Source organism: Chironomus tepperi, unplaced genomic scaffold (genome assembly GCF_022539635.2).
Source record: "Chironomus tepperi strain 1889 unplaced genomic scaffold, CSIRO-AGI_Ctep_v1 contig_217, whole genome shotgun sequence".
In the NCBI taxonomy this organism is placed as follows: domain Eukaryota; kingdom Metazoa; phylum Arthropoda; class Insecta; order Diptera; family Chironomidae; genus Chironomus; species Chironomus tepperi.
Genome location: NW_027226339.1, coordinates 2273230 through 2296746, shown reverse-complemented (window position 1 = coordinate 2296746; position 23517 = coordinate 2273230). Strand labels below are relative to the sequence as shown.

Genomic DNA, 23517 nt, shown 5'->3' with positions numbered 1-23517 from the left:
TCCATAATCGATTAAAAGACCCTATTATCCACAACTATGCATCTATCTTCTTAAATTTCAATAATATAAATTGAACTAAAGCTTCAAGCTTCTATATAAAGCCAAATCTATTATCCCTTCCTATTTCTTCAAAGACAAAGTTCCAGAAGATGTTAACCATTGTGATAAATTTTCTATTCTATAAATCCATTGACTCTACATAAACAAAAAGTCCTTTAATCTCCCCCTTTTCCCCCATCAACTTCCTTAATCTCAATACAAAATGTTCTTAAAAGTGTAATAAATGATCATCATAAGCCTCACCTTTACCAAACCTTCATTAAGGACATTAGGAGAAATTTTTAAATCGACTTTTAAACTTCATTCCATCGGTCGACTTTGTTGCGGGTAATGAAAATACCATCACGATGCTCGCCCACAACAAAATAAATTTAATGTGCATTATTTTTGAAGCAATCCTTGCTCTAAATGGTAGAACATTAAGTAAAAGCATTGGCTGGGAAATATCGAGGGAGATCAGCACCGATGTCGACCCTTGAACTGAAAAAAAGTTTTGTGCTTATACATTTTTTACGCCCAATAGAACTTTGGCGAGTACTTTTTTTTGCTTCTTCTGCCTCTCATCTGTTCACACCCGACCTTATTTTGTTTAATACTCAGACAACATTGTAGCCACATTTGTGAGAGGTTGTAAACATTTTTTTAGTACGGCAGGAAAAATTTTTTAATGTTGTTCTTTTTTTATGAAATTGTAAAAATAAGAAGTGGAGGTAAAGAAGTGGCAATGGAGGAATGAAACAGCATTTAAAAGTATTTTTCATGATTTTTTTCTTTATGGAAGAGTTGTGGGTCTTTGTGAGATTCAGGGGTGTAAGTGGATTAAGAGGAAAAGTTTGATGTCAGAATACTTTAGACTCTTTTGGGGTCAATTAGGTGTTTTTGAGGACTTATTGCTTAACAAGATTGTTTGACAAACAACGTCTTGTCTGATCCTGTATCCGAGCAGCGCAAGGGATTTACTTGGACACCAATACATTGTCGTAACATCGGTATGAAGCGAAGTTGCCTTGATGGCACCATGACGGTTGATTTTGACACATTTTAACAGCGACTTACTGCATTATGCCGCTCAGGTTGATGTCTATCTGCTCAAGTCGTCCTGTGGACAAGCATTATCAATGATCCTCTCTTAATGTCCTTAATGAATATAGACTACTGACTAAAAACCAACCTCTTTTTATGTCAAAACATATCTAGAACTGCATGCCATGTCATCTACTACCTCTTCAAAAGAATAAATCCTTCAAAAAATTCCAACAACCTTTATATTCCTCATTCAATTCCAACAAATCCCTTCATTCATTACCAAATCCCTGCAAAGGATTCATTTTAATTTTCAAAAAGTGGATTTAATGATTTCAAGCTGTACAATTCGTGATTATAGTGACGATGATAGCAAGCGATGATGGTGGTTTTGGATGAAGATTATATGTTACGTGATTTTTAATTAAGTTCACGGTTGGTAGATTTTTACTCCTTTTCATTTCTTCGTGCACCTTTTTTGGTGCTGCAATTTTCATAGCTTTAGCCATAAATTTTACCCCCCGCTATACACACACACTCAAAAATTTATGCACTCTGTATTCATTTACATTCATATTCGTTGAAATAAAGAAAGTTTAACGTTTTTCTTCTTCCTTCCGTGTTCAGCGAGAGATATTTTTTCCTCACTAATTAAATTTTTCCTCTTTTCTCTTTTTTTCTGCACAGTTTTGTGCTGTTTTAAAAACGGAAAATTAATTTTAATTTTTTTCAACATTTTCTCGTCATTTTTTTTTCCTGAGAAATTAATCGAATATGTTGGAATGAAATTTTATCAGCATTTTATGATGTTTCAGATTAAATTTACTTAATTGGGAAATGTAAATGTCTGGAGGGGTTTTAATGATGATCGATTTGAGTTTACTTTAATTTATGAATTGATTGTGAAGTTGTGTAGGCTTTAAATTATTTTGTGGGATTATTCAAATCCTCAGTTGTAACTGTCAATTGTCATCTATCGTTCAATTATTACGTTAGCTTTTTAGGGCGGGTCTACGATTTTGTACGGATATTTTGTACCAAAGAGGTGGATCTAAAAATTATTTTTTTACCTACCATAGTAAATGAACGACCCCTAATTCTGGGACGTCAATTTGAGTACATTCTAGCATTCAGTCTGGAAAAAATGAGGGTTTTGACCTCAGAAACTCTTCATCTTGCTGTGCCATTAGATAGATCAATTGAATATTAATTTACAGAAGAGAATGAAGCTAAAGACGAAGGAAATGAGAATGTTCAGCTAAAGACTGAAGGAAATGAAGCAGGGTTACAGCATTTTTATTGCTAAAATCAAAATTAACTATCACTAATGTTGTCAATCACTCAGACAATTGAGTTTGTGCTCCGTGGTGAAAAAGCATTTGTCGTCAGGTTGATATTTAATAGACTTACCATTAAAGTAGCAAAGGTGCACTGATAGCTCACTTAGCTAATTGTGGGTCATGAGAGTTGGTGTTGAATTTGAACTTCCTGATTTAAATCCAAGCCATCAGTTTGCCATCATCCTTGTGATATTTTGAAAATTTAGATACCTCGGCTTCTTAAGTGTGGCAGATTAATTCTTAGGAATCGAAACCATAATCATTCAACAAAAATGATTCACTTTATCTTCAAAATTCGATCGGGTTTATTTACCATAACTTAAGTTCAATTGCTAAAATTCAACAGTTCTCATACCAAAAAACCTAGGTTCCCCTATAAATACACAACTCATTTCGAACAATATCCTCCAAATTACACCAAATTTATATTCAAAAGCTGTTAGACATTCTATTCAAAAATCCTCTTCCACCGTAAAGTATAAATTACGAAAAATGAACAGTAAATTCAAATTATGAATGGCGTTAGTCATTAAATTATAAATACTCTACATATTACTTATGTATTTTTATGATGCCGAGGGTGTTTAATTAATGAGGCACAGTGTATTTATGTGTTACAACATTTATCATCTTTCTCATATATGGAACATCATCTCTCTTTCTCTGATACATCATGAGTGTCAAATGTTGTGGAATAATAGACATGATGGATGTTCACGTGTAGAGAGTCTATAACACAAATACAAACAACAGACAGCCGAAAAAAAAATGTTTCGCAATTTTGAGTTTGTTAACAAATTTCACTCATTACATTGGATCTAAAGCAAAGCAGCACAGATTCATTCATGAAGATAAATGAATAATTAATTCCCAAAAAAATAATATAATTTTGACTTCAACAATTCAATCACCCCGCATAGCAAACAACGAACAGAATGGAGCGTGATTTTCACACACATACATGTGTTTTATGGCCATTATTCTTTGTTCCGCGCATTTTGTGCCGACCATAAAAATGAAGCTTTATATTCATTAAAATGTCATAAAATGAGAATAAATAAAAAAAAACAACAAGAGAATTCATTTTGATAAATTAATTTTGAAGATGTACGAAGGATGTGTTAGTTAGGGAAGTTTTTTAATGTTCTATTTTCATTTTCTTGTACGTCGTGATGTTAATGTTTATGGAATGTAAAATGTCGCTTAATGAGCAAGAAATTATGATGGAGAATGGAGATGAAATTTTAGAGATATGAAAATGGTTCTAATTGCGGAATTTTAGCTTTAGAGCAGGAAGGGTGGTATGGGGGTCGTTCACTTATTGCGTAACGGTCATATGGTAGAGGAGGAGGGTGGATCGGTGATAAATGAGATACCAGTCTCTATTGTTATGATGATATAGCAAATAAGTTTTAAATTGAAATGGCTCAATGGTCAAAATAGAAGAACGTTGGACTAGAAACAAAGATTCTGGGTTCGAAACCCAAAATTATTCAACATTTGATAATTATTTCGAACAAAGGCCGTAAAGCTTCTTTTTTTACAAAATTAACTAATTTTAAAATTATTAGCGTGGAGCTTAGTTTGATTTAGAGTTCTTTAACAGCAAAGGGTATGTTTGCATGTTTGCAAGAGGCTGAAAGACCACTATGATACTAAAAAAGATCTCTTTGCCTGTTAGGGGTTGATACCTAGCAGCTGCTTTAAAAAAGACGAGTCTATTTGTAGACAGTTTTAAGTCGAAAGCAAGAATTGATTTCCCGTGGCAGAGGCAAAATAGGGCAATCTTAGGCAAACCTTAGCTAGATCATAGTCAAAATTTGATCAAAAGCACCTTTACATCAACTCGAGTTTGGTCAACACTGCTCCAAACCAATCAACAATATTCATATTCATTTCACTCAAGGAAAAGTCCTCAAATCTCAAAACAATCAAACAATCCAGACAACAAGCTCCATAAATCCAACAACCACAAATTACTTCTAATTCGTAAAGCTCCTTTTAATATCAAAACATTTTCTTCCCCTCAAGCTTATCGTAAATATTTACAGTCACAAATTAAGGTGTTGAAAATTGAGAAAATTTCATTAAATTGAATTCATTACATGTTGTGAGACTTTATTGGTTAACCGCATTTACACATTGAACGGATATTTTCCTTTGAGTTTTAGAGATCGACATATGGATGTGGATATATGTGTGGCTTTCATGCCACAATCGTTTGAAAATATTCTCAAACTCAAACTACTACTTCGGATTCTGTTGATTATGAAACTAAAATGTGTTATTTCCTCTGTGGATGTATCAAGAACTTGTTGTTGTTGATTTTATGCTGTACTTCTTTTTTTGTTGTAAATAAATGAAAACATAACATCCAATTGAGGAAAAGTGTTATTGACGATATTGTGTTGAATAAATGAATGAAACACAAAAAGCACTTAAGTTTATGAAATATATTTATTGTATTAGCACTTTAGTAAACCTCAAAATTTACAGTTTTGTTGTTTAATCATGTCATGTAGTAGAGGATGATCATGTAAATGGTGATTTGGATGAGATGGGATAATGTTGGAAGTAGAGTGAACAAGGTTTTGAATATCGAAATACATATAGAATTCTATACATATGCTTGAAATATACTGATAGGGTCAACCCTCAAAGGTCATAAAATGAAGCACCTCGAAACTCTGGTGTGCCGTCAAGTCCTTTAGGCATGTCGAGGAGAATACAACAACAATCTAAATTAATACTAAATATGTGCTTTTATTAAGTGAGTCGCTGTGCATCGGTGGGCGATTGACTTTGTCCTTCCGGACGTAATTATCATGCAACTCTGCGATTATGTATTTGAGTCTCATCGGAAGTCATTCTCCCTTGTCGTTTTTCAAATCATATGTACATAATGCGATCCACAGCCTCACTTTGTAGGGTATAGGCAGTAATGTCCTCAAAGTTGTGGTTCGGATTTCACTATAATCTGTAGGTCCAACTTTGAGTGGGAGATTTGGCAAATCCTAATTTTTTGAACTAGCTATATTAACCTTGTAACTCATCAAACATTGAGCTATGGATCTTAGGGTCTGAAAAGTTAAAGTTCATTGAAATTGTTAAGGTTGATACCTGGATTGATGGTCCCCCAAAAATTCCGTAAATCTCAGACCCATTCCAAATAAAGTTGTTGAAAATGTTCACTATTATTAAATTGCATTACTACATGCTCTATGCTACTTCTTCTTAATCCAAAGATTTATTTAATCCATAAACTTACCATCCTTATTCCTCCTTCATCTCAGTTTTAATTTAAAAACATTTCTCATGTAAATTAATCATAAACACAAGCAACTATTTTGACTGTGCTAAAAATCTATTTTACTTGTTTTTTCACTTGTTCCTTCCCTTTTAGATATTACATGCATACCTAATGTTTTTCTTGCAACAAACATTGTAAATAAATTAAAAAGTATCTCGTATTTGTGTTGTTGTAATAAAGTTAGTTGCTGAGAGTCCTTTAAACTAAATAAATATCATTTCCCATAAAGTTTTGTACTATTGTAACACAGTATGAGGAAGATGCAGCAGCCACACTCACATACTGTGTGTGTCACATATTATATAGCATGGAAATTTTTTTTTTCTTTTGCGGAAGCTTTACACACACAAATAATTTTTTATGGTACAGATGAGATAGTTTTATGCATGCATTAGGGGAAAGACCAAAAACTATGATGATTTTATTATGGAAACTCTATGGAATTTTTCATTCATACATAGTTGTTGCCATTGTTGTAAATATTTTAATCAAAAAATTATACACAGTTGAGGAGTTGGGGGGGGTTTTGTGGGATTTTTAGTTATTTTTCTCACAATCTATGTGTGCTGCCTTAATTTTTGATGATGATGTTTGGCTCAAGTTTGTGTTTTATGGGAGTATGTGTGGCTTAGTTAATGGATCATTATAAATTGGGAAAATTGATTGAATAACTCTGATTTTTACATGCTTAATTGTTTAAAATGTTATCCTATTATATCCTTAGGTCAATCATTACTCAATCAGAGCTCGATAAAACGAGACTGTGTCGCGATACAATAGTGGGTTTCGAAACATTGTTAGAGCAACACTGCTGTCCAAAGATAGATTCTTAATGACTTCTTCTAACAAAACCTTAAATTGGAATTTTAGACATTTTCTTACTTAACGAGTCCACCCTCCTAGTATCACTTCCGCACAGTCCATATCCTCCCATGAAACCAACAAATGCACATTTGTTGTGTACAATTAAACATTCACGTTTACTTAGTAAAAATTTCTCTCCCATCCTCGATCTCAGTTTGTCTCCAATTCTCTTTGCATACGTCTATGATACCTTTTCCCACAAACTGAATATCTGCATATTCTGTATGAATTTTATTTTATATTTTTTTCTTCTTATTTTTTTCATTTTCCATTCCCATACAAACTGAGCTATTGAGTTAATAAACTTTGTAACTCTTCTCTTGTCATGGAATTTATTCATTTTGTAAAGAATCTCAAACTTTTATGGATTTTAATCAAATAAATGAATTCCATGTTTTTTTGAGCTACTGTTTTTGTGGCATTTTAAGGGATAAATATTTTTTTTTTTGTTTTTTGAGTTAATGAAAAAATGTTATGGAAAAATATTGTCGGATTTCCTCTGATGCATAATGAAATATTTATGTTGAGAATTAAAAACATTCCCGAGTGACAAAAGAAGAAGGTCTAAAGGTTTTTAGCAACAAAGGGAAGCCTACTTCATGTGGTTGTCATATGGCATCCATATGGTGTACATCCCGTATCCACGTGGCATCTATGTCACATCCATGTGATATTGATGTAACATTCATGTGGTATAGATGTGTCATCTAAATAGCTGCTTGCCACATGACAATCACATAGAGGTGGCTTCCATTTGGTGTTAGTAAAAGAGGTTTTTCGGTGCTTTAATTGATCCGTCTTAGAGCCATTTGTATTGCTCGGGTTTTTTAATAAGATTTTTTGAATTTTTGTAAGCTAGATTAATATGAAGCGAACAAAGCTAAAACTTTCCAAGCGTAACTATTACCCGAGTAGCACAAGTATGCCAATCGATAAAAATCTGACAGCAGATTGGAGTGGCTCGGGCATGAAGCCGGATTTAAACCGAAACCTACATCAGGTTGACTTGATTCTACCATAGTGTCGAATTTAAGCCGAAACCTGCTCTAAGTCAGAGTCACGGGTGCCTGGTTGCTCAATTTTGAATCACTTTCCCAACTTGTGCTATTCGGGTCACCTTAATCCATAACAATCTGATGAAATTAAATCCAAGGACATATTTCAAAGTAAAATTTATTGAATACTATTGAAAGCTCAATTTCCATGAGAAATGAGAGTGCATGTGACGTTAGCTGCAAAAAAATACCAAGCAAAAAGAAGATAGAAAAAAAGACGATGATTCTTAAGTACATTTACTAAATAGAAGCAATCGACAATACTTACTGTCTGTTATAAGAAAAAAATATTGTGTGGAAAGCATATTCACACTTTCAACAACGATAAAGGAAAGGAAAATGAACTAGCACAAGAAGTTCCATTTGCATTATTCTTGCAATTGGAAAGGAGAATCACGTAGCTGATTCCTCTGCTTGCTGTAGATTTTCAACTTTGAAATTTATGCACTGAATGTGACTTCTTCACTTCACTTACACATGTTTCTCCATTTATAAAGAATTTCCTTCTTCTTCCTTCTTTCGGAATCTTCCAGTATTTCCATAAAGAGCATTTTAAATTAAATTGAATTGAAATACCCAAATAGAATCACTCCGACTACTACACAAGGATCTATATCCTATATGAGAATGAAAAAACGTGTGTATGAATGTTCTCTGCTATCTATTCAATCATGAGAATTAAAATTGTCAAGGGATGAGAAATTTGGACATTTTTAGTTGTTCCAAGATTTATCAGTGATTTATGGAGTCAGGCAGTAATATTACATGTGGTTTTTGGAAGAAGTGGACCAAATTAAAGGAAATTAAATGTTAGTAATTTGTCGAGGGGCTTTTTGTGTTGGATAAAATTTTGTGACATTTGGGGTTTGAGGTTCATATGCTTGAGTGGGTGTTGTGATTGCAGGACATCCTTAAGATCATGATTGTTTTGATTATTTGGATATTAAACTGAATAATCAAGGCTTATAATTGACTTTAATCATTTAGAGTTCAAAAGTCTTGCTCTTCATTTCTATTTCCACAGTCAAGACTGTCTTAAGTGTCATCTCTATCTGTCAATACTTAAACAAAGCTTGCTAATAAAATTAGACATGTCAGACATTTTTGAAGTCTGTGGGAAGTTTCTGCATGATTAAACTATTGTCTGGTTATGATATTTGCTTGCAAGCAGCTTGTCACGAGAGACATGAATCCGTTGATAACAAATGTAAGCTATTACATCGAAGTAGCCGATAATTGATGCTAATAAAAGCAATCATGATAGAGTCTAGACAAAGTCCTGACAGAGTCTTGACGTAATTTTGACATAGCCATTATCATTTGGGATTTTGGCAAGTTTGGGGGGTGGTACTAAGGTGCCGCTATGTCACCGAATTAACGGGATGAGGTGTTCGGAAAATTGTCATAATCAACTTATAACTTATTATCTTTTGCCTTACTGTACGCTTAATGCAATTTGAACAGTATTTCACCCTTAATGCTTTCAAACTCCACATCCTGATCACACCATGTTCCCATCCCTTTCAAAGCCAACACCAAACTAGAATGCACAAAGAATAAATGAAAAAGAATTGAGAGAATATTCAAAAGTTCTTTAAAAAAATCACTACAACATTGAATTGAAAGTACGAAGAAGCTCATCAAAGAACATATTTGAAATGAAATTGAAATGAAAAATTTCTTTATGCTTTTTATGTGTCCATGTTCGATTAGATTCAACAAATTTCACTTCTGTTCTGCTCACACGATTCATAAGTATTGATTTTTTTTGTGGAGTTTAAGGATAGTTTTGGGGAGTGTAAAAGTGGACATTCGTGGTATGGTGTTGCATGTTGCTGAAAAATTCTCAAGAACCAGACCATACATATGCATGAGATAGTTCCAGTTCCGAATATTTCTGACAGTATAAAAAGTACATTGAATTCAATTATCAACCAAAAAGTATGATGAAGCATAAAAATATCTCTAAAAGACTTTACTTCTTCGTAGTAGAACTAACGGAACCATTTCATTTCTTAAGGGGAAATAAAACTTTCTCATGTCCAATTCATATCTGATCTGATCCTTAAAACGACGTTTAATAAATCATTCCAACAACTAGTTTTTTTTCTATAGCTTTATTTATGTCCGAGAATTATTTCTGACTACTGCTTTCTCATCTCCTACTCGCTTTTTTTGTGTTTGTTTGTTTATACTTCTCATAAATTCCCCCCGAGAATGTCACAATCGGCAAAAAATACAAACATAAATAGACACACGAAAGGAGATAGAAAAAACTATCATTAAATTAGATATTGGATTCATACCTTACAGCGGTTTTATCTCTTCTCATTCACTTAGTGTGGCTGCCATTGCAGCAGTTATGGATTCTGTTGTTTCCTCAATTCCCAAATGTTTTCAGTCCGGAAAGCATTGAAAAACTTTTGTTTTCTCATTTTTCGTTTTTTTGGGTGATTTTTAGGGGTTTGAATTATTATTGGAATGTGGTTCAATGTTGGGTGATTCTTATAGTCTGGGCAGTTTTGATTAATTGTGAATTATGTGATCCTGTAAGTCGAATTTTTCATATGAAATTCGTGCCGACTTCGAGCATTGGTACACAAATATTTTATCTTTGAATTCATGTACTAAGCAGAATGGTCGGTTGCACATCCTAGCATCTATTTTGGAGGTCCTTTTACTGAATTCACCAAACAGCTTTAAAGAGGGCGGCTTCAATAATTAAAGTATCCAGTGAACAACCCCAAATATATCTAGCCTTATTCGAACATCAAGATATATTCCATCCACCTCAATACCCCCAAGAGAATTCCAACACCAAAACCCCTATTAGTTTCCCAACTCACCGTGTTATATTGTGGGATATATCATAATGAAAATATTTTTTTTTCCACGTGTATTTTCATGTTTCTCATGCGGTGTTTTGATATTCATTTACCTTTCATTTCTCCATATTTGTTTCTCACACTTGTATTGCTTGATATTTATATAATACCAGCAATTCTTTTCTGTATTTTTCGGCTTTACGCTAACCTAAGGGCCAATACAAATGTAATATAATGCAAAAAGAATCACGGCATTTTGTGTACTTTTATGGTGATGCTGATGATGATGATGATGTAGGAAAATAAATACATGGATGTTCATGTACTGCTTTAATATAGCTATTTATATTTATATTTATTAACATTTGCTCCTTTTTTTTGTGCTGTTGGTTTGTATACTCTATCAGTGAATTTATTGCCTCATGGTGTGAAGAAGTTTGAAAAGTCGTGTGTTAATGATGACGTTAATGGCGCTTATTAGGGATGAGATTAATGGGGTTATTATTGTTTTGAGGTTGGATAAATGGTATGTAGGTGTTAATTGGGCAGACTTATTGTTGCAAGGTCATTGATTAAATTTGTTTGGAAGTTGCTTTCAAGTTAGAGATGTTTGTCTCTTATGAATCATAAAATATGGAGTAATGGTTATAGACTTCTTTGGTATCGTAGAGAGAATTAACTAACAGGCAAAGAACATGCTTTTATGGTATGAAAAGGCCATTACGGAACCTAAAAGCGGCCTCTTTGCATGTTTGGCATAGACATCTTAGTGAATGCCTTGATCAGAAATTTTAATAATTGTGAAGGATCCATGAATTTCCTTAATATCATAAATGAATCTATGGATCCGATGCATTCATTAGATTCCATTTATGGGTTCCAATAGATTAAATGTTGGAAAACGGCTGTACATTTCCATCTTCTACAACTGACAGCAACTTGAACAGATGTTCTGCGTTTGGTTCGACAGCTTAGCCGGTAAGAGACCTTGAATACCTTGTTGTGAACAAAATCAAGGATGTCAATCACAAAAATACACAAAAATACTCTGTGCATTCGAAAAAGAGTTAGAAACAAAAATACACGAAAAAAAAATGGAGAAAGTGCTTCATTGATTTGATTTATGCTACTCCTGATATTTTCATCAACACTTGCAGCGCGGTAGGAACAAAAAAAATGGAAAGAGTTCTTCACAGCTACATTACATTATTTCGTTATTATTGGTTTTGGCGAAATAAATCGATATGAGATTCAAGGAGTTGAGAGGTTTTCGTGTATCAGTATTTGTACCTTTTTATTTTTTATTTCCTTTTCATCGCCTACGGGCGAATACAAGAGAGAAACATGGAGAAAGAATCTTCAGGTTGCTCCATTCAATGGGTTTTGTTGTGTGTGAAATTTACATAAACTTTTATTTTTTTCATCTCCATAAACCTGTAAAAGCAGCTTTAATATCAGCATTATGGATTATTAGAGGTCATAATTCATTGAATGGGATGAAAAAAAAAGTTGAAAGCACAAGTTTCTTTTTCTTGTTCCTTATGTCCGATGTCTCAATGGCCTATTATCTTTCACTCTCATCCCAAAACCAACAACGATAAATTTTCCTTCCAGCTTTTTTTTGTGGACTTTCTTCTTTGTTTGGCTTCACGTTCTTACAATTTTATTTATACATGTACATTATACATGTATGTGTTTAATCCTAAATAATCTACTCGGCTTAGAATATTTATGGACAATACAAAAAAACGGAGGAAAGAAGATTTAAGGCAACAAAAAAAGAAAAAGAGGCGATGAAGAAGAACAGGACAAGAGGATATGGATATGAAAATGTTTTTACAAGGGGAGACACAAAAAATTATTAGCTTACATTTTGGGAGTTGTGGGGGGTATCATATGTAGATTGTCAATAATTTCTGAAAAGTTTAAATTTGTTGGATATTCATGATGTTGTTGAAGATTTAAGTAGTATGAAATCGAGTCGACTTTTGCATATATATTCTTAGTCATCCTCGAGCTCTGAACATTTGTCTATAAAAAGGATATACCAAGGAGCTTTACTTCGTACTTACTACGCTAGTTGTCCAGGTCAATTGTTATACGGAGCCCCCATTAGCTAGTTCATGGTTACACATGTCTAACTCTACAGCTAGTCACGACTTGTCAATAAAAATTATTGGCTCAATCTAGATCTTCCTTCCATTAGAGGACTGACTCAATCCACATTTTCCTTGCATAAGATCTAAGTTGACAGTACATATACTTAGAAGTAAGTGATATTCAACAGGCCAATTTGATAATTTTCGTCAATTGACTGCCTATTGGTTTTAAGCTTAATCCAGTCTCGATGATGTGGAAGTTACATTTCTATTGGGGTTTCCTAAAGTCTTGATTTCGATGAATTCTCAAGATCAAGAACTAGATCAAGACCTAAACTTAGAAGGAAACTTGGGAAGACTTGGTCTCGGTTCGGAGAACCCCTTATTTCAATATATGTCTACCAATTGTCATATAGTTATGGACCCCCTTTATCCAAGACAACTTCATTATTTTGAGTACTCAGCATAAAAATGCGCTCCTTCAACTCTTCATCTTCACAACTTACCATCTCCAAAACCACACTTCAATGAGCTATTTCCTTATGGAACCATATAAACATAATAATGAAAAAATGACCAGAAAACTGGAAGATTTCCTCAACAAAGCTTGACAATTTGTTTTAGCGGAAGAGCACGCACACAAACACATATACATCGATGGAAAAGGACATAAAGGATTTTTTCTGGTTTTGCCTTTGAAATTAAGAACAAAAAAAAAAGTTCTTTTGTGCTGGTTGTTTCATTTTTGTGTGTAGGTTCCACAATACATAATTCCTTTTTCGTGTGTATGTGCTTAACTATTGTTGTTATGCTTAATAATTTACAGTATAAATTTCTCTGTCTCTTTGTCTGTTGTGGTCACAGAAACCACACAAAGTTCCTCTCGATTTTTTTTAATGTCCTTGTTCTGTGCTGGTGTTTTCAGCATAAAAAATGTACACAAAAAGTTTCTTTTTTTGGAGTTTTAAAACTATCTTTTCATCACATTACGTAAACGACTTTAAATGCGAACATGAATTAAAGGATGGAAACGAGAAAATGAATTTCAGCTGTTTCTGGTAATAAAATTACTTTTGGAGTCATGTTTTACAAAAAATATGGTTTTTTTGCAGTTGTTTCCTTCTAATGGGTTTCATGAAATGTGTAAGATGTATGACTTAATGTATAATTGTTTATATGAAAAGCAGCATAAAATCGGTATTACAGGAATGATTGAAATAGAAATAATCAAACTTTATTAGATGCATTGCTCGATGAACTAGATTTTCTCAATGGATATAAACTTATCAGGGATTTTAGTTTTAAGTGTAGAAGGTGGCAACTTGCGTAAATTCATCGAAGGAAAGTAACTTGTGGAAGAGGTTATGGGTGAAAGGTGGCAACCTGTGGAAGGGGTCACATGATTCGGCGGGCTTTTGTCGATAATTTTTACCTGTATGCCAACTCTCGTTTGAAACTGATCATTAACGTGACCATAACAGAACTTCATTTTTGATAGGAGACTTCTACATCGTACCGCTACATCGACCCAACGTTTTAACGTTAAAACGCAAAATTGTCCAAACGGTACCGAAACGACTGACTTATATGAAGCTAACCGAAATCGATAGGATGGACTCCGGTTCCAGTTCTAAAGAAGTCAAAACATATTTTGGAATCCAATCGAGTCAGGTCAGCAAAATGGCTTTTGACCCACAAGAAAAAAAAATGAGATTTTTATCCATCATCAATCGGATCTCATAATTCACAGTATATTACGATCTTCAATTTTTGTTCATTACCTACCTTCTTTCCCGAAGGAGGCTCAGTTCCAATCTAATCCAACTTAATTTACAAAATTTCATAATTCACCATTTATCTAACGTTATCACTCCCTGAAATTAATAATTCAAGAATTAGTACAGCACGCAAGACTAAACTGTTTATGTCCCATAGTTTACGAGAAAGCGAAAAGTGAAATAATAGTGGAACAGAAGAAAAGAAAAGCTTTCAACGAATGTAAATTTATGGCTCAAGTTAAAAGTCTAAATGCATTTTTTTCTCCCCTTTTCTTTCCATTTTAATTCCATTTTTTTTTATATTCACTGCCATAAAATGTACATGCTATTCCACCATGGAAACTAACGAAAACTTTTTAAAAAAAATCATCATCGTCGTCGTAAGCAGGTTATCATTTCATGCGAAGGCAAGGATTTTTTGTATAAAAAAAATTAATAGCTTCAGCAAGAAGCTCTCAAAAGCTCATTCAACCTTATGTCGTTTCATTAATAGGTTTAAATTGCAACTAGCGATGACTGTGAGATGTAATTAAATAAAAATATGCACATATTTTTCATGCATAAGCGCATTTCCTCTTCTGTTTTTATATTTCTAATGACGAGAAATTTTTCATCCTTAACAATTTTTTTTTATTTCTCTTTTTACAGGACTTACAATCAGAAATTGAAGCACATCGCGTAGTTTATGATAGACTTGATGGCACTGGAAGGAAATTACTCGGTTCACTTACGTCGCAGGAAGATGCTATTATGCTACAGAGACGATTAGATGAGATGAATCAACGTTGGAATCATTTGAAGTCCAAGAGCTTAGCAATAAGGTGAGGATTTGATCTTCTGGTGGTGAATTAAAGTTTTATTTTGTAGTTATTAAAGGCTATTAATATAGCTAATTGCAAGGGTATTATGTGAATTATGCTAAATTTTAGCAAGTCGATATTGAGGTCAATGTATTTAAATGACATTGTTCGTATTAGAATTTGCCTAACTCAATCGGCACCAGTTTTTAATGGCACTCAAATGGCGACTAAATGACTCCCAAGTGACAATTTATGACATTGCTGAGTAGACGCCATAAAACAGCCATTTGGATGCCATAAAACAACCAAATGCTCGCCATAAAACAGATGAAAAGATTGAGTCTGCATGTCAATAAATAGGTTGAGACCATGTGGGACAATCACTAAGACATTAAAGCCTTTAAACAGTAGCATGTTAATAAATACAATCAGTGCCTCTTTCTGCAAAGCATTACATTCCCAAGAGGCCCACCGGCGCAAGATTGAAGCCTGCGAAATGCTACAATCTCTGTAAGGTAGTCATCGACGGAAGGCAGCTCTATTCTTCGAGAACTTCGGTTGAGGTTGAGAACTTAAGCGTCCTTTTCAGAAATTCGAGTGACACCATCGCCGTCATATGTCATTCACATAGAGGCAGCTTCCATTTAGTGTTACTAAAAGAGATGGCGGAGTCTTCTCCTTTATTGTCTCTCTGGCCACGCCTCTAAAAGGTAGAATAAATTGGTCTTTGATGATATTCGTAGATATGAGACTGGATCGTCCAGCCAGTTTTCAAGCCTAAAAATTACCATCTTAAACAAACTTTAGAGTATACTCTTATATTGTCATCTCCAAATCATCCTGAATCATTCCTCAAAAATTGCATATTTTTGCATCTACTTTCTAAATTAACAACAATTTAATCCTCAATTCCTCAAGTGTTTTTCTGTTTTTAATTTCATAAAAATAAATTTCGAGTATGCAAATTTGTCTTTCCTTCCTTCATCTCCTTTCCACTCCAAAACTTTTTTTTTATTATTTATCTCATCCAAAAACGTAAATCTATTAAAGTGGAATCGCAATGCATCATCTGTGCGACAGCGAAAAGAATTATTCATTTCATTCATATAAATTATTTACCAACTGAGTACTTTTCACATCACAAAATAGCGGTATGCAAAAAAAGAAGCGAACGAACTGTGAGACATACAGGATGAGGATGTTGCTGCTACCGCTGTTGATGCTCTGGTTGACAATATGAACGAATAAATGAATGAATGAGATGAGAGGAGGAAAAAAAATGTTTGTGTATAAATGCCAACGATACATATACGTAGTTATGTACATAAAAATATTCCCAATTGAGAAATCCGAGAGAGTTTTTCTTTTTTTCATCTCATTAAAGTTTACTTTTAAGCATCATTCGGGAATTTCATCAACTAAGCTAATTTTGACACATAAAAAATTAAATAATGAAAATGAGAGGAAAGGAAGGAAAAATGGATTGTTTTTAGGGGTTAAGAGGCTGAGAATGAAACTGTTTCTAAAATTTGATTAAAAGGTCTTATAACCTGAAATGTAAAGTCATTGTGAGCGTCTGAATCACGAACTAAGAAGCTTGGTTGAAGTTGCAACTGGATTAAAACTAGGACAGCGAAATAAAGTTGCTAGGGCCCCGTTGAAAAGTCGGTAGAGTATGCTGACGGATATTTAACGATACTCAATCCTCAACAACACAAACGAAGAATTCCGCCACGAAACTTTAAAGGCTCGCTAAGCCCCTTTTATTAACACCAAATAGAAGCCGCCTAAATTTGGCAACCATATCGACAATTTTGGGATAAATTGGTGAAAAATTCGAAACCAGACATCGTGGCTCAGGCTCGGAGCCAGTTTTGAGGGAATGTAACTCAGGCCAGGCTCATGGTGGCTTGGTGTCACATGATTTTCCCTTTTTAATGAAGTGTTTCATTCGGGTTTGAGTCCAAGAAAGGATATAAGATCTTAAAATCTGACTAATTGAAGGCTTGCCTTTAACTAGCTATACCGTATTTTTGTCCACTCGGACATACGATATTTGACAATTTTCGAGCTATCAGCTATTGTACCAATCTACACATCTACCTGAAACATTCAACATTCATCCACAATCAGCTCTAAATTCTCTAAAAGATTCAATTAACAAATAAAGCAGACAGTCACAAAAGTTTCATTTCCTGACATGACATTGCATCTAAATATCTCTAACAATAATCAATAACTGTTTTTTTTTTTAAAAAAAATACTAAAATCCATTATCTAATCATCAATTTTGATGGTGTATGTTGCTGTGTATTTCATTATGTCTGCAGGGAAAATTCAGTAATTCAATAAACAAATTATCATCGTACCTGAGGTATATATTTCATACCTAACTTTTCTATTTGTATGCATCTATAAATTTTTACTAATTATCAATCCATAAAAGCCAAAAAATTATTATCTACGATATTTATTTATGTGCGGATGTGAATGTGTGCTTATGTGCTCTAGAGTCTGTGATATTTTCTATTAGCACGGTGAATTTATTATTTGCAAAAATAATAGCTGTAATAAAAAACTTTAATTCTGAAATTTTATGAAAGCACATTAAGGATTTAGTCACTTACCTCGCTGGCTGTACAGATCAACTGTGATCCATGGCATCTCTCATATGACACCTGAAAAAGGCTCCAATGCTAGACAACAAGTTCTAATCTCCAATTCCAAATGCAAAATTGTCAAGTCCATCAGAAACTTCCTGATCACATCCAATGATTCCCATACTTCAATCCTCAAAATTCAAACACATTAATCTAGTGTCATAACACAAGAATCCCAATTTAAACAAAAAATGTCAAGTTAGAACTAATAAACATTCATAAAATTCCAAAATAAACATTCAAATAGCTGCACATCCCACATGATGACTAAACCACAAATTAATAACCAATTCATTAAATTTTAGAGTATCATGCGTACAAAAAATTGTTGTTGGATCAAAAGCATTCTTTATTAATAAATGTATGAAATAGATAGAGTAGGTGTGCATTTACAAGTGATGTTCATCAGTAAATGAATGTATTATTGATGCTTAAGGGTTTTTAGGTCATTTGAATATGGAACTTGAGTTTGATAGACTGTGATTAGACCCTCTGTCTAGTAATAAACTTGACTCCCAAAAGTTTTGGCAAATCTAAAACCGAAACTGGAACCGAGAACGAGATTAGAATCAAGACTGGAATCGAGACTGAAACCGGGACTGGGGCAGAGCTTTGACCGAGACCGAGACTTTAAGGGAATTCTTCGACATTGGTTGAGAGTGGTTCTAGGAAATCTTGAGATCGATTCAAGGAAGTCTTGGGATCGTGACTGGGAAGGCTTAGGACTGAGACAGAGAGGGCTTGACACCGAAATTGAAAAGGCTTGGGACCGAGACTGGAATGTTTTGGAACCAAGACTGGGAAAGCTTTTGATCCAGACTGAGAAGTCTTGATCTCAGTTCCAAGAACCCTTAATGCCATGTCAAGTTCCTCAAATGACAAGTTAATTACTAGACTTAAGTTCAATTAATCAAAGCCAATTCCACTTAGTGATGTCTTAATCTTCAAAATCATACCCAGGAAAAATTCAATTTACTTCTTTAAACAAAATTCTTAAATTCTTAAACGTTTTCGACATAAAAACCTGAAAATCTTCCAGCATCAAGTCACTCACCACTAAAACTTGCTTCCAATTTGACATCATCCCTTAACACAATTCTCCAAAGAACTGTGCATTTAAAAAATATACTCTTTTAATGCACTGAAACATTCACATTGAAAATTGACATAAAAAACGCAATGAGAGCAAGCAAGACAGAAAAAAAACGGAAGGAAGGAATGCAATAAAATTTTCTGTTTATGACTCTTTAGTCTATATACATAAACGTTGGTAATGATGTCATTGAAAGAAATGAAATGAAATGAAAATCCTTTTTTTTTTGTTGGAGATAGATGGATACACATAAGCATGTACAGTAAATAATAAAGTCTCATGTGACATCAAGTAGAGAAATAAGAGAAAATTGAAAGAGAAGGAAAAGAAATCACAAGAATCACTACATCAACATAATTGATCGTTATACTGAAGGAATTAGTAGATTGAAATTGTCTTTTTGTGTTTTTGCGGAGATGCTTTGTTGTGATGGAATGTGGGAAGTTGTGGTTTATGCTGTGTGTGACTTTAAAAGGGGGAAAATATTAAAGAGGACATAATGATTCTTTTGTTTTAAGTCATGGACTAACAGAAAGGCATAAATTAGAGGATTTAATCTCTATTAGATGCTTATAAGTCGATGGACTTACATTGCAAGTATTGTGTGCATGATGAGCACATAAACATTATTCAAATAGGGACTCTGGAACTTACTCGAATATCACAAATCAAGTTCGTTTCGAATTCAGCATTATGCCAGAATCATGTCAGTCTGGTGCCAGATTTTGGATCGACACAAGATGGCTAGTGTTATTCGGGTTATTGAATCATGTCTATATACTAATTCTAAGTGAACAGTCGACTAGCAGGCAAAGAGTACGCTTTCATGATACAGAAAGCCCACTACGGTGCCTAAAAGCAATAGCATAGCCTGTTAGGGATCTGTTTACCCACCATATAGACATAACCTACAAGTGGACCACATACCATAACAGACAAAGAGGCCGCTTTTAGGTTCCGTAGTTTATATCATGAAAGCATGCTCTTTGCCTGTTAGGGATAACTATGTAAATGATTCTAATGACAGCAATGATTCATTGAACTTCCAACAAGTGTGAACACCTCAAATATTCCATAATAAAACTACAAAATTGACATCCATAAATGTCGTTATTTCTGCAAATGAATTATTCATAAGAATTATTTTCTAGATCATGTTACCTTCGCAATATTTAATTTCAATATTTTTTTTCTCATCCCACAGAAATCGTCTCGAGTCAAATTCCGAGCATTGGAGTGCATTACTATTATCCCTACGTGAAATGACCGAATGGGTTATCAGAAAAGACACTGAACTATCATCATTAAGTCATAGTCCCGTACGCGGCGATGCAGCAAGTTTAGCAAAGCAATTGGTAAGTTTAATGATTTCACATTAAGATGGCGCTTATTTGTATATCTCAACTATGATCGATTTCAGTCTTACAGTTCTTTTTTTTGGATATTTACAAATTGTGAAGCTTGCTCATAAGCTCTTTCATCTCATTTTACATGCTAAATATTTTTTTTTCATTTTCAAACCGTCACCACCATATGATTGATGTTCTTTCAATTTCCCTCAGTTGAACACTTTCATTTAAATGAAATGTTTCATGAATTTTTCAATATATATGCTTTATGTGTATACATATAAAAATGGGAAATGTAAATGAAAATCGATGAATGAGAATGAAAATAATATTTCTTTTTATTCTCTGCATATATATAGTCCTCATCATCATTCAGATAGTTATAAAATACGTATATCCATGTATGAATATAATATACGATTGGATGGGTATTATAGTGATTTAAATGTGGAGGAATTATTTATGTTGGACCCGTTTTTTTAAAACGAAGATTTCGATCAATTTTGTGGTGAATATAAAATGAATTTGAGAAATTGGAAATGGTTAGCAAATTTGTTATTGACTTGAACCTTTATCACAAAATTTGCAATTGGTAAAATATTAAAATTCTAGTCAGATTGATCATTAAAGCGACGACTTACCTTAGATTAGTCTTAAAGCAACGATATACTTTAACTAAGCTTTAAAGCAGTGACTTATTTTGATTGAGCTCTGAAGCAACGACTTACTCGAGTTGAAGATCAATGGCCAATTAATCGTGATATACATTATAGCTGCGATTCAGTGTAAAATCAATTAATAACTCAATATCAAAGCTACGACCTAGTTAGGCTGGATTTGGGCTGAGCGTCAAAGCAACGACTTACTCGAGCTGAGCATTAGAGAAACTTCCTCATTTAATGAATCTTAAACCAATGAATTACTTGAGTTGAAGGTAAAAATACTCACTTTCTCAAGCTGAAAGCCTAAGAATTTACAAATTCAGTACAAGCATCGAATCTGATTGAGCGTTAACTCTAGATTTGCTCAGACTGGCCATTAAAGGAACTATATAATGAGACTGTACAGTAAAACTTTACTTAGCCTGGTCATTGAAAATTAGCCAACTTGAGCTGAGACTTACTCAAACTGAGCATCAGAGTAACATTATTCTCTGGAAAAACTTTAAAACTTGATGACTCGATACCCAGTTCAGGCTGAGCATCAAAGTTTTAATTTGTGAAGTCTAAGCATCAACGCTATGATTCACGCAGACTAAACGTCAAACATCGCAACAAATCCCAAACCTCAATACAATTCCATAATTTTGTACATCTCCTCCTTAAAGCATTTCCCTTTGGCTTTAAAGAACATGAAAATTTCAACGAAATATTTCAAGTTTATGACGGTCACAAGAATTTAACTACGAAAAAAAAAATCATGCAAATCTGTATCCATATGCATAAATATTCAGATATATCCTTATTGTCCCCCGCATCCACGCACATCCATACATAGTTCCACAAAAGACATATGTAGAATTTTTTTTCATCATTTTATATTTATTTCTTATAATATTAAGATATACATAAAATGCCATAAATGTCGCAACAAAATAACGGAGCAAGAAAAATTTCCATTGATATAAAAACGATCCATCCATCCCTTTTTAGAGACAGTAGCACCAAAAAGCACCCAATAGACATGTATAAAAATGAATCTCCATCCTCAAATACTACAAATTTGTATCATTTCATTTTCCTCGTTTTCTTTATTTGACTTTAATGGCAAAATCAAACAGTATAAAAAAAGAAAAAAAAATTCAATTCAAAGCTTTTGCTTCTTATTTGAGCTTGAAAGAGCAGCAAAAAAAAAGGGAAAGGAGAAGAAAAATCTTAGTTTAATGTTCATGACATCGAGTCCAAAGTCAAAATGGAATGTGAGTCGGTCGGAAAAACATTCTTCAATTCAAAGAATGAAGAAAAGGAATTCCTTCTTTATCGTACTTTATATTGTAGCTAGCTGGTTTGGTTTGGTTAGTGTACATATAACAATGACGATGATGATGATACAAAGGATGAAATTGGGAAAAAAGGAGTGAAGAAAAGTACAAAATGTCATTGAAAGTGGTTTTAAATCACGTGGCGGTTAAGATGGAATCTTTTGTGGACATTTGTTATTTGATAATCGGATGTAGGATCATTGAATGTTCTATAATTAGTTGACATATCCATGAAAGACTTCTTGACTAGATTCTGTAGCTTAAGAATCTACAAGATTTCTTTGAATGTCAGAGTGGACAGCTTGACATAATGTTTATAACTTGATATGTCTTCGACGGAGCGTCGAATTTTCGTCTACCGTCAAAAAGCCATCAAACTTGTGACCATCAACCTGAAAATCACACGGCGTAGAAATGGCTATAAATTAGGCGCTTGACCGGCGTGAGTCAGAACTGGGGGCAGATTCAAATAAAAAGTAACTTCCAGGCGACTAAGGGATTAGCTATAAAGTCGAGATGAATACATTCATTTTGAGGTTCATGAAATTTCATTTGGCAAAAGTTTCAATCTTCAGATTCCACTAGTGCATGACTCCTATAAGAATTCGGTACCAAGTACTTGTAACGATAAGGCTTAACTAGGTTATGGGTGTTTTTTATTTTTAACAGGAATCAGCCAAAAACTGCAAGCCTGTGCATCTATTACGCAGAACCATACATTAGAGCTCCTTAAAAGCTGTATGTCTGCAGTCTAACCCTAGTTTTCATGACATAGAATCAATTTATAAAATCCAAATGTTTACAAATTCTCAAAAATTCTCAAATTCTGTCAACCAGACCAGAGTTGGCAGAACGTCAATATGGAGGCGCCTCTAAAAAAAAAGTGGAGTCCGACTTCATGGAGTTCAGACTTTTTGGACTTTTGGAGTCCGGGCTTCAAAGTCCTCTCAACTCTGAACCAGACATAATGAAGCCAACAGCAAACACCCATTTATCCAAAAATATTGCTATTAAAAATTGTTTTGTTGTTCACAAAAAAATTGTCATTTTGAGAAATTGAATTGTTATCTTATTGAGCACAGAAACTCAGCCGCATAACAATTGTGTATCGAGTAATGATTTTTTATGAAATCAAATGAATTAAGAAGAAACACACACACACAGTGAGGAAAAGAAAAGGAAGCAATAATGCTGTTAGCATTCATCTTAAGTGGTTGTTTTGTGCTAGTTTTCTTTTCTATTTTGTTCTATCTCTATGTTATACAACATGAATGTTATTC

General features: G+C 33.7%; 1 protein-coding gene across 14 annotated transcripts in view; it reads left to right on the top strand.

Moving 5' to 3' along the window:
- LOC139090145 (dystrophin, isoforms A/C/F/G/H-like) overlaps positions 1 to 23517 on the top strand; it is a 239027-nt gene that overhangs the window by 167080 nt on the left and 48430 nt on the right. For all 14 annotated transcript variants that reach the window (XM_070639868.1, XM_070639867.1, XM_070639857.1 and 11 more), the window contains 2 exons: positions 15003 to 15175; positions 20112 to 20262. In XM_070639868.1, coding sequence (XP_070495969.1) covers positions 15003 to 15175; positions 20112 to 20262 — 324 coding nt within the window. The remainder of the gene's footprint in view (positions 1 to 15002; positions 15176 to 20111; positions 20263 to 23517) is intronic.